Genomic DNA, 12,962 nt, shown 5'->3' on the forward strand with positions numbered 1-12,962 from the left:
ACTCACTGCGCCTAGAGAAAGTCCACTCACGGCCTCCAAGGTGCAATACAGCCAAATCTTTGCTTAGTTTTAAAAATAAATAAAAATGAACAGAGCATCGGAATAGACATTTTTCCAAAGAAGATATACAAGATGGCCACTAAGGACATGAAAAGATGCTCAACATCACTAAGCACCAGGGAAAAGCAAATCAGAACCACAGTTGAGATATCACCTCAACCTGTCAGAGTGGCTGCTATCCAAAAGACAAGAAATAGCAAGTACTGGCAAGGATATGGGGAAAAGGGAGTCCTGGTGAACTACTGGTGGGGATGTACACTGGTGCAGCCACCATGGAGAACGGTATGGAGAGTCCTTTAAAAAAGTGAGAAATAGAACTACTCTAGTATCCAGAAATTCTGCTTCTGAATATTTATCTGAAGAAAACAAAACAGCCCAAACACCTGTTTTCTACTCTTCATCTTGAGTGATCTTTTGAAAACACAGTTCTATTGTGGGGCTTGTGGAATTGTAAGAAAACTAAATTTGACTCTATTGCGTAGAAGTGGCAAGAAGTACTTCAGAGATGGTCAGAACTTGGATAATAGGTGGGCCTTTCCTGTCATGCTAAAGCATTAGGTCTTTATTCTGAGGAGAATAAGACTATTGAAAAATATTTAAGCCGAACAGTAATGAGGTGGACCTGGATTTTTTCGATGCAATGTGAAGTATGGACTAGAGGATGGAAAGCTGATGCCAAAGAGACTAGTTATGAATCTGTCCAGAAATCCAGGCAATAAATAATGAGAACAGGAAAAAAAAAGGGGGGAGGGTGGATTCAGAGATATAAAGGGAGTAGAAAGGATATAGGGAAGGAGCTAAGAATCACCCTCAGAATTTTACTGGCTTTTGGAGGAGAAACAGGCTTCCTGGGAAGGGTATAGATGTTAAATCCTTAGACAAGGCACCCATGGGAAGAACAGGTAGATAAGTCCAGGAACTAAATAAGTGGGTTTTTGCGTAGGAGGAGATTTGGTTGATAATCCAGCTCTCTTCTTGCTTTATCCCAGGTAACCTCACATTAGGACTTTTTGAGAGTTTCTGCTATTTTCATGGTTCCCTTAGGCAGGAATGACTGACATTTCACTTGCTCTGGTAACTCTGATTGATTGATATGGTCTGACTGGGGTGGCACGTTGGCCTAATCTGGGATAAAAACTGCTGTGATTGATTGGGGATGTCTGCTTCGGACCTGATAGGGCAAGTGGTGACAACAGCGTCACCCTTCACCTTCTCTACCTTGAAGTTTCTTCTGAGGAGACAAAGAATAAGAACAATAATATTGTCAGTCTCTTCAAAGGGTATTACAGCCACTAGAAGCTAGTTTTAAAAACCACATAAATAATGTGAAAATGTGAGATCCAAGTCATAAAGCTCGCTGTTCAAAGTGAAAGAACATTTGATTTCCAGAGGGGGAGACAGGTGGAACCTTGTCATTTTCAGCCCTGAAACACGGACCTGGGTTTCCCGAGAAACAGAAGAGTGAAGGAAATCTTAGGTTGGAACGATGTGCACTGGGGAAGACAGCCTTTTTAGCTAAATGTAATATTTCAGTTTATTTCCTTTTTGTTCCACGTGGGCTTACCAGTAATAGAGCAAGAAGCAGAAGTTGGGCAGAGTCACGGTGAACTGAAGCCACCTCCAGTGCGGAAGCGCATAGGCCACCCCAGCAAGCACGAGGAGTCCAACCGTGAAGGCCATTTGGTAGAAAATCCCCACTGTCCTCCGGTAGTTCAGCCCGACGAATTCTGTAACTGCGGAGAGAGCCCAAAGGGTCAGCACCGGTCAGCACGACCGTGACCTGGAAATCCAATGATAGGACAACTAGAATGCCAACCTCGAAAACATAGTCCAAGCTCTAGAATTTTCTATACAGCTCTTAGAAAACTTTTAAATGTCCTTTGGGACCTATTCTGTTATGATTATTGCTGTTGTGGTAATTAATGTAAAATCTCATAATCCCACATTATGTGGAGTAAGCATTGAATTTAGAGCATAGATGATTTTCACGTCAATGAATAGCTCAGTATAACAGCTCATGTCCTCTTACATGAGTTAAACATTTTCTTGGCCATCCTGTTAATGTGTGCAAATGGCTTGAAAACCTAAGGAGTGGGTTTCCAAGTTGACTGAAGTCAGCTAGTACTGGCTGCCAGGAACTAATTTTTAAATTTTTAGGAATTTTGAAAGCTGATTTTTAACCCATTGGTACCTTAAAATCAGTCATGGTGTGAGTATTCACAACTTAGAAATTGGAAAACACTATGAATCAGGTTTTTTATTCTCCAAGAGCTGGTTTAAAGGCATAACACTGCACGTGGTATAATTATTGCCTTATCCCATGCCATACATCATGACAGATGTATGAAGTCCATGGTACATGGATTTAGGAAAAAGTCATTTTTATATCACAGACATTCTAGAATTGACATGCCAGCTATCCCATGAGCCACAGAGTTTTGCTTTAAATGTTTGGTTATCATGTTAAAGATTTCAGCTATTTGTAAACCAAATAGAAATGTTCTCTGAAATTGTTTCTATGAAGTACTGTGAACTATCCAAAAGTACTTACAAAGAGAGATGAAATAGTGTACATACTTAATAAGTGGAAACATCTGTCTTTCAAAGTGATTGCGGTCATGAATGAGGTCTTGGGGTAGCAAGTAGAAAAGCAGAAAAGGGTGCATGGCAAGGGCACCCTAAGGACACCGGAGGGACTGGAGGAGAAATTACTGAGAGGAGGCTGAAATTTAAATTCAAATGCTACGTATTTCTACGTCATGTCTTCAGAAACCAAGTTTCTCATCAAATAACCACATTCATTAATCTCTTTGTTGTCCTCACATAGATCAGGTGACTACCATGACAGGCACCTAAAAGTATTAGGCACCATCTCCTCTTCATCTCATAGAATCCTCCAAATTACCTTTACTGGGCCAATTTTTAAGCACAGATATTCTAGTTCTCTTTTGTGAAATAAGAGATTTATTCAGTTCAGTTCAGTCGCTCAGTCGTGTCCGACTCTCTGCGACCCCATGAATTGCAGCACGCCAGGCCTCTCTGTCCATCACCAGCTCCCGGAGTCCAACCAAACCCATGTCCATCGAGTCGGTGATGCCATCCAACCATCTCATCCTCTGTCGTCCCCTTCTCCTCCCGCCCCCAATCCTACCCAGCATTAGGGTCTTTTCCAATGAATCAACCCTTCGCATGAGGTGGCCAAAGTATTGGAGTTTCAACTTCAACATCAGACCTTCCAATGAACACCCAGGATTGATCTCTTTTAGGATGGATTGATTGGATCTCCTTGCAGTCCAAGGGACTCTCAAGAGTCTTCTCCAACACCACAGTTCAAAAGCATCAATTCTTCGGCGCTCAGCTTTCTTCACCATCCAACTCTCACATCCATACATGACCACTGGAAAAACCATAGCCTTGACTAGACGGACTTTTGTTGGCAAAGTAATGTCTCTGCTTTTAAATATGCTATCTAGTTTGGCCATAACCTTCCTTCCAAAGAGATTTATTATTATTATTTAAATTTCAGAGTCCATTTCTCTTTGTGTGGATGCTACTTGAATGTATCCGAAAGAAAAGCAATGATGAAGTGAATTCCCAAGATCTAAGTGTGGTGGTAATGCTTCTAAATATTACTTTAAAGATGTTACAGTGCAAATATTCTCCTATAATCCATGGAGCTTAAGCATAGCTCTGGCTCCTAATGAGTAGGATGTAAATGATATTCCTGGTCCTACAAGCAGCTTGCTGAGGACCCGAGATTGACCACAGAGCTTGTATCCTCAGTTTCCTTGCATACAATCTGAGGAAAACTGTGGTTTGCTAGAGTGGATGTACTCAAACTAATAAAGTCTCTTATAAATCGAGCGTGTTTCTCATTGAATGTTCTCTCTGTAGAGCCTGATACTAAAGTTCATGGGGTTCAAACCAGTCAATCCTAAAGGAAACCAACTCTGAATATCCATCAGAAGGACTGAAGCAGAAGCTCTATTTCTTTGGCCATCTGATTTGAAGAACCAACTTGATGGAAAAGACCCTGATGCTGGGGAAGATTGAGAACAAGAGGAGAAGGGGACGACAGAGGATGAGATGGTTGGATGGCATCACCAACTCAATGGACATAAGTTTGAGCAAACTCTGCGAGATGGTGAAGGACAGGGAAGCCTGGTGTGCTGCAGTCAATGGGGTCGCAAAGAGTCAGACACGACTTAGGGACTGAAGAACAATCAGAAGAGCCTGGTATGCTAGATTTTTCTCTCTATGGAACACCCTAGGGTACAGAAAACAAAAGCTCCTAAAGGATTGTATAAGAATTTGGATGGCACACGATTTACTCTCATTCCTGTTTCATTGTTTTCTTTCGAGGAGGAATGTAGAATGAGTTTACTGAAAAGATTTTAGAAATTCTTTTGATACAGAAAGAAAAATCTTTCAATATTGTCTTGAAGCTGAGTCTACTTTTCTGTGTAGCTTCCCCCACCAGACTGACTGTATTTTGCCACCAAACCTTTGTTTCCACAGCTACAATCACAAGTGTTCTTACTCAGGATGTAGCCTATTAACCAGCCTGCCTTGCTGACCAGTCCTTGGATCAAGCGAAAAATTAGCATCCATGTGTAGTTTGGGGAGATGGCCATGAGCACTCCAGATGAAGCGTTTATGAGGATTGTAATCAAGAAGCAGGGCTTACGGCCAAACCTGTGAAGAGAAAACGAAGAGAGAGAATGGCATCAGGTTAGATTCATGAAGGTTGTAGAAAATTCACGCAAGCTATGGAACTCTAACTAAAGTAGGTCAACTCTGAAGCATGGAAATTCAAGAGGTACAGACTAACTCCTTCCAAGAGAATCTCTGACTTCGGGTCTGTTCCGTTGGCACCGTGTATAAACAGAGAGACCCTTTCTGGGCTGCAGAATCTCTCAGCCCCACACTGCAGAGGGTACTCAGGGAGGGGAGATTCTTCAAGCCCCCGGTCCTGAATGCCCCAAGGGCCTGTCTAAGCCTTCCATCATCACATGAGCTGGGCCTCTCCACGAACAGACTCAACTGCCCACCCAGGAGCTTTTGCTTTGGAAAAAACAAGACTCAGTGTTCGGTGGATTTCCCTGTCCATTTTCGACACTGCCTTTGGACTTCATGATGTTTGTGTGTCTCCATGGAAACGGTTGTTTGTGCCTGCACCTCATGTGTTCCCGTCCCATAGGCCTTTGTCGTGGAGTCCCCTAGCAGGAGAGCTCCTATACATTTTATTATGGGGACCTGCGAGTGTCTCAGTACACAGAGTAGAGGAAAATGTGGGAACCTGGGCTCAGCCTTGTCTTTACTGAGACAGAACAGGACCATATGCTTCTTGCCCCCACCCCACACCACCATGTCCTCTGCCTGCCTCCTGTCTACAGAAAACTTTAGTCAAAGAGTGAGTTTAATCAGAGAAGTGAGAAATGCAGAAACAAAGGAAAGCAGTCAAAGGAGACTAAATAATAATCATGTCATCCTTAAGCATAGTCAAGACCTTTAGTTCTTTCTCAAGGGCTATAGATAAAATTCCGAGCCTTATCCTGTGAGCTGTCTTATGGATATTATTAATGCTTTAAATCTGAAACTGAAAGCTCAAGCAGTCTCATTGGGAATTAATGTAAATTGCTAAACTTCTTAAAACTCTGCATTGACTACGTCATTTTTGAATACTCAGTCTACCGTTCCCCACTGTAAAATTATACCCCCTCAGCATTTTATCCACAGCCTTCCAAAGTCACAACTCAACACAACGTTTTAGCCTTTCTTTTCACATTCTCCTACCCAACCCCCTTCACTTAGCCTCAAAGAATTTATAAGAACGTGTTCAAATGAGATTTCTTCAACTTCCAAAGTTGACTTGGGTGACCACAAAGTACCGCAATCGTGCTCCCCGAGGTAACAAAATCCCATGGCTGATGAGAGGGGGCATTCACCATTTGAGCGTGGGAACCTTCAGAAACTCTAATCTACGAATGCAGTTCACTAGGGAACAATTTCACAGACGGTCACAAGGTGATTAAAACAGTAAGGCAGGGCTGGAAGAAATTCTGGAGATTCAGGAGACTGGTTTGAGACATCCCCACCTTCCTGCCCTCCTACAACAGAACCACTTAAGTGGTTAAATGAAAGAAAGAGAGAAAATCAAAGAGTGGGTGGACTCCAGTACCGCTGGCTTCATAAATCCTTTAGCTACTTGCCACTCCAACTGTGGCCTGGGGATACGAGTATCACCAGCGGGTGGTTTGAAAGGCAGATTCTCAGGCCCACACCATACCCACTGGATCAGAATCGTAATTCTAACAAACCCCTCAGGTGGTTGACATGCATGTTAACATTTGGGAAGCACTGCTTTCATTTCACTGAGCCTCAGTCTCCTCCTGTGCAAACTGTGGATAATAACTCTCCTCTTCAAGGCTGTTAGGATCCTAAGTGAGATATAACACCATGACGTCCAGTACAATGACTGGCACATAGTAGGTAGGGGACAGCTTGTTTTGGAAGACTCCACAGAGTTGGATAAGCTTGACTGCAACCCACTGGGACTTTGATTCTCTTTGGATCTGGTTCCATTATGAAATCTGAACAACGTAGTGCTGACTCTCGAGAACTGACTGATAGACTTTCAGAAAATTTGTGACCTGAGTGTTAAATGCACCATTATGAAAAATGAAAGTATACACTTACTCTAAAATAAATTATGTTAAAAACTAGTGTAATAAATATGCAAAACATCTCTTTCTAATTATTTTACTTTTACATATTTTTATTATATTTGTATGGTGGAAATGCCATCGGATGGTGCATATTTCTCCAACTCTGTGTTCCATGATCTCACTTTGGTAGCTTGAAATGGACCACCGTGGGAGCACTGACAGCATGGAGACCAGCAAACCCTACAAATTGTGGCTTTCTCCTTCAGAGAGTCAGTTGTTAAACATTCATAACTGTGATGGGATTTCTCTGATAATCTAGTGGTTAAGACTCTGCCTTCCAAAGCAAGGGGCATGGGTTTGATCCCTGGTTAGGGGACTAAGATCTCATGGTCAAAAATAAAAAAATAAAATAAAACACTTACAAGCCTGACACTAAATTACTGATCATTGGAGTGAAAAAACTGGAATTGCTGATTGATTGCTTTTTTGTGTCAGGTGATTCTCACAATCATTCTTTAGGAGGTCTGAATGATGAAACAAATGAGACATCTTACAAAAGGCTTATTTCCAAATTCTCTAGCATATATCCCCCCTCCCTCCCACGTTCTGTTTGCAAAACTGACTCTCAGGAAGTCTGCTTGGTGTTCCTGGCTTTCTCCTAAAAGACACTTCAGCTCTTAAAAGACTCTTCACCCCTTCAGCTGTTAGGTCATGTTTTTAAAATTCCTTATAGCAATCTATTTTGTTTAATCTGTAGCATCCAATGGGTTCCCATGAGATTCTTACACCATTGTATAAAACCTGACAGTTGTTCAGAAATAGGTGTTGAGTGAGCAAAAGATAAAGCGTCCTCACTGGACCCCTCTGGCGGTCATCTCATTACATACCCTTACCTGCACACGCAGCAGAAGAGAAAGGGGTAGTAACCAACCAGACTTCCGACAGTTTAAGGAAAAGAAATAGAGGGATGTGCACAGCTTGTGGGGGGAAGAATGGTGACTAATTAGCTTTACAGAGGAGATTTCAACAAAGGGAACAAAACGATGAGATCATCTCAGAAGGTGAATAATTGCCTGGGGTTTGTAAGTCAGGAATGCACCATCAGGAGAGAATTATAACCCGTTCCCTACTCTCTGAGTGGGATGCGAATAATTAACTCATTTATTTAACCAGCTGTGAAGCTCAGTCACCTATTTGCTCATTTCCTTGCTGGCAAGTTGAGGGTTAGAGTCTGCTCTTTCCAGTGAAGGTGGGGGTGAGGAGGGAGCCAGGAGCCAGGGACCCGGACAGCCCCACGCTGGAGCAGGGTGGACTCTGGACCGCCCTCATTAGGGTACTTCTTCTTTCTTAAAGTCTCATCTCCAAACCACCCCCCTCAGTTCAGTGGCAATACTAGTGAAAGCAAATGCCCTCCCCTTGCACCTCACCAGCCTCTTCGCCACACAGAGTCCCAAGAAGAGCCTCTGAAAGGAGGTGTGCAGGCAGTTACAGAAGTGGTGTCAGGCCCGGGGCTGCCTCAGACTTAGTGCCTCCTCTGTCACTCCCCTCCCGCCTGCTGCCACAGGGAGTCCTGGGCGTGAACGTTCAGATGCCCCTGAGGTGTGACTGATTCAGCCAGCCTTATTCATCTTTGATGCATTTGCTGGTTTTAATCCAGACAGACAACGCAGTGTCATCAGACAAAATGTTCTACCTACGTTTCATATTAAGCTCACAGGTTTGGGTTTATCTGTACCAAAGATAGAGTTGGAGAAGGCAGCAAGCATATTTACCACTTATTTCAGAATTAAACATGTGTAGTTTATAATAAATTATGAGACTACATATTTATTGCTCAGTTATGCAGCACTATCTCACTAGGTGACTAACAATTTAAGAGGATGATACTGTTTAAAATGTTGCACACACTGTCTGGCATACAAAACACACCCAGTAAGCAGCTGATATTGTAGCTCTGATGGCCAAATTAGCCAAGGTGCTTATCAAGTATAGAGCCTACTTTTCTGTTCCTTTCCCTTTGTTAGTCACTCAGTAATGTCCAACTCTTTGTGATCCCATAGACTGTAGCCCGCCAGGCCCCTCTGTCCATGGGATTCTCTAGGCAAGAATACTGGAATGGGTTGCCATGCCCTTCTCCAGGGGAGTTTCCTGACCCGGGGATTGAACCTGGGTCTCCTACGTTGCAGGTAGATTCTCTACCACCTGAGCCACTAGGGAAGCCCTCCTTTCCCTTTCCCTTTAGGGGACTCCTAATAATGTCTAATTGATCACTGATCAATTAGATCAATGAGTAAAGATGCACGTTATGAGGAACTTGCAGCACAATGAATGTGGGATTACAAAACGATGGATAAATAAGAGACCTAGGAAGAGCTGGATTGGTACGAGCCACTGAAAACAAGCTCCTGAAGATTCAGACCCAGGTGGGAGGACCACTGGCCATGTGTCCCACCTGGAGAAGTCTCCCTTCATCTATCTCTTGGGACGCGACATTATGGAATCGAATGTTTACCTCTGTCAGCGTGGAGACGCTGCTTCCCTTTCACCGTTATATCGTACCTTCCACACATATACTGGGTTAACCAAAAGGTTCATTTAGAGTTTTCTGTAAGAGCGTAAGGGAAAACACGAAGGAACTTTTTGGTCAACCCAACAATTACATCTGGCTCTGCGGCCCGGATTCAGGAATCCTGCACCCCCTCGGGCTCAGATAAGAACAATTCTACCTGGCTCGGGGACTTGAGAGGGAAGAGGGAAGAGGCCCCGAAGGTGGATGGCCAGGGGGATGGCATGAAGCCAAAAGAAGAATCGGGATTACGAAAGGGATCCAGTCATCTTTTATCTGTCATCTCTTCTGTCTCACTGCTACCGCATGCTGAAACCTCCCTCGATGACCCCTGAGAATGAGAAAATACAGACGGCAGTAATGCTATCCGAGCGGCAGGAGAAATCTAAGACTGTTGTGACCATCCAGGGAAGTGTGGCCAGTGTGCTGTGGGGTAGGAGGGCATTCAAGCAGGGCCGGGTGCTCTTCTTGGACGGTTTCAATTCCACCACTTCTGTGGCACACCTACCTGTCTGCTATGTAGCCGATACTCACAGAACCGATAAAAAATCCTACATTCACCGCTGACTGAAACAGGTCCAGCATCCAGGAGTCGGCACACACTAGGTTAAACTGCAAGGGGCCGCAGGGGTTCCGAGTTGGAAGGGAAGGAAAACAAAGTCCTGTTAGACACAGCTCAGCCCAGGGGATGCGGGAGGCACTCCTTGTATTGCACTGAGTAGCTGGATGACAATAACCCAACTCTTTTCTTGCTTGTGTTAATTTTCTTTACACAACCTGAAGATTTGCCCCGCAGCCTGCTTAGCATTCTACCTGGTGGTATGTTATCAGGTTAAACTCTGTTTTGGCGAAATCAGCTGAAATTAGGTAATTACTTATGCACGAACCATTCCTCTTCCTAATTTTAACGCACAGAAGCAGATAGGTGTGCGGACACGATATAAGTGTTGCCTCAAGGAAGTCGGGCAGTTTGGTGTCTCTTCAAATTAGGGGAATTAGCAACTTGCTCATGACTGTGGCCTTTGCTCTCATTTGGAACAAGAGGCAGTGTTGTAGGAGTCGCCGGTGCTGGCCTGGAGCTTGGGAAATCCAGCTTCTAGGGCTTAAAACTAACTTTCTCTCTCTGTGCATGCATTGCGTGCTCAGCCGTGTCCAGCTCTTTGCAACCCTATGCACTGTAGCCCACCAGGCTCTTCTGTCCGTGGGATTTCCCAGGCAAGAATACTGGAGTGGGTTGCCATTCCCTCCTCCAGAGGATCTTCCTGACCCAGGGATTGAACCCATATACCCTGTGTCTCCTGCATTGGGAGGCAGAGTCTTTACCACTGAGCCACCTGGGAAGGCCTTCTCTGTGTCCAGGGTAAAATTTTTCTCTGCCCTGGGCCTCAGTTTCGTCATCTCTGTATGAATGAGTGAGATGAGCCAAGTTGTAAGGCCTCTTAAAATTGTACGGTGTTAAATCTTCAATCCTTCACATTTCATGTAACTGTCAGACCACTTCAGATCCTTAGAAAAGGCTCTTCTACTTAAATGTCTGTTCAGACAGAGTATCTTCACGTCGTCCAAGTGGTCCTTTAAAGTTAAGCCAAGCACCTGGCTTTCTTTGTAGAATAATCTTGTCCCCCTATTTTACTTTGCCTCCAATAAAATCAAGTCTCACTATTGTATATAAAACAGATAACTAATAGGGACCTACTATAGAGCACAGGGAACTCTACTCAATATTATGTAATAGTCTACGTGCGAAAAGAATCTGAAGAGTGAATGTATGTGTATATATAGGTGATTTACTTCGCTGCACACTTGAAACTAACACAATATTGTAAATTGGCTCTACTCCAAAGAAATTTTTTTTTAAACAGCAAGCCTCCGTTTTTTTACTTTTTTATGGAAAAGAGGCCTCACGATCAGATGTATGTCAACTGTGTGTGTGTTAGTGTTAGTTGGTCAGTTGTGTCCAACTTTTTGCGACTCCATGGACTGTAACCTGCCAGTCTCCTCTGTTCATGGAATCCTCTAAGCAAGAATACTGGCATGGGTTGCCATTTCCTTCTCCAAGGGATCTTCCCAAACTAGGAATCGAACCCGGGTCTCCTGCACTGCAGGCAGATTCTCTACCCTCTGAGCCACCAGGGAAGGACAAGTGTAGGAATGTCAAGTGTGGTTTTTAATAAACTAATAGTACCACAGCAAAAGCTCCAATCCCAAATGGTTTGACATATACACTTTGAACAAACTAAAGAGAAGAAAAGTAAGCATTCAGAGAAAACTACATTGTATCACAGTGAGGCACTAATCAGGTGAGTTCTATGAGCTGTCAGCTGTCTGTCCATCTGTATGAGAGCAGATGGTGGGTACGGCTTCCAGAAATTCAGCCTGAGGCTTGGAAATTTCCCCTTTCCTGGCATTATTTCCAGGAATTCTGATATTTTCTTGCTTATTTCTTATACTGAGACTTGCATACACTAAAATCATTATGGTCATAATTTCAAGTTTCAACTAACTCACACTCTAGACAAGTAAGAGGCTGTATGTTTTTGTTGGAAAGGAGGATTTTATGAGATCTTTGACTCCACGTCTGGGCTTCCCCAGGTTCTTCCTTAAGGAAAGCAGCACTGTTTGTTTTCTCCATCTCGTTTAAGTCCCACGGTCACCTACCTCGGTCACGATGGAGGAGCCGGGCGTGTCGTACACCCAGCCCTGCTCGCAGGGGCCCAGGGGCAGGGGGCTGCCGTTGGTGGCCAGGCCGGCCAGCGGGTCCAGGCAGCCGAGGGCGCTCTGGTTCCAGTCCACCTCGTAGCGGAGGCACTGGCCCTCGGGCCCCAGGCCTGGCACCGTGTAGTTGAGCTCCTCGGCCAGGCTCCAGCCGCATCGCTGGCTCAGCTCCGCCACCCCGGGGCTCCGGCAGCGGTGGTCCGGGGTGAAGCCCAGGAAGACGATGCCCACGTAGATGGGGGTGAAGGCGGCCGAGAGCAGACAGAAGAGGAAAAACGTTTGTTTCTGGAAAAAGTTGAATTCCCCTATGTGCTCTAGGATGTCGTCCACTGTCGGCATGATTCCGGGCAGAGAGATCCCGACGTTCTTTCCTGCGCTGCTCCGTCGGCACTGAGCGAGGCTGCAGCCAGCTCAGCAAAACCCTGACCAAAAGTCAAAGGGTGAGTGTCCTTTAGAAAGGGGACCAGCCTCTGGTCCAGACCTCTGCTGGTGGGACCAACTCCCAGCCAGGTGCTTCCCTGGCCCCTGAACCCTGCTGCTCCCCCGAAGAATCCCAGGGCGAGATGCTGTGTTTACTATCGCATCCCTCCCGTGTATGTGGGTCGCTCCCTCACCCGGCCCCACAAATGATCCTTCTTATGTCCCCCACAGGGAGAAATCCGAGCGCTTCCACGTATCACAGCCCTGTTAATCTTTCTCTTAGTAAACCGAGCGTCCAGGAAATTAATAGATGCATATCTCACCCACACAGCCGACCTTTTCGCTAATGTGTTGCAGGGAAAAGAACTGGATTTTGGCCGTGCTCCTCGGGTGCGGTGTGAATCACAGTCTCGGCCAGAGTTCTTGTCTGGGTTCGGGGGGTCGGTGAACTCGATCGCTGGACTCCCGCAACCAGCCACACCCCGTATACTCGCACCTGCTGGGGCAGCTTGTCTTGATTTTCCCGGATTTCC

At 44.9% G+C, this 12,962-nt stretch overlaps 1 protein-coding gene across 1 annotated transcript in view; it reads right to left on the reverse strand.

Annotated features, from left to right (window-relative positions):
• Positions 1 to 12,348, reverse strand: part of LOC145519773 (solute carrier family 22 member 2) — a 31,850-nt gene extending 19,502 nt beyond the window's left edge. The window contains exons 1-4 of the mRNA XM_081524472.1: positions 11,953 to 12,348; positions 9,803 to 9,906; positions 4,601 to 4,755; positions 1,625 to 1,793 (exon numbers count right to left, since the gene is read on the reverse strand). Of these exons, the coding sequence (XP_081380598.1) occupies positions 1,625 to 1,793; positions 4,601 to 4,755; positions 9,803 to 9,906; positions 11,953 to 12,348 (824 nt within the window). The remainder of the gene's footprint in view (positions 1 to 1,624; positions 1,794 to 4,600; positions 4,756 to 9,802; positions 9,907 to 11,952) is intronic.
• Positions 12,349 to 12,962: the final 614 nt, after the last annotated feature.

Source organism: Giraffa tippelskirchi, chromosome 9 (genome assembly GCF_054371585.1).
Source record: "Giraffa tippelskirchi isolate mGirTip1 chromosome 9, T2T-mGirTip1v1.2.pri, whole genome shotgun sequence".
Taxonomy (NCBI): Eukaryota; Metazoa; Chordata; class Mammalia; order Artiodactyla; family Giraffidae; genus Giraffa; species Giraffa tippelskirchi.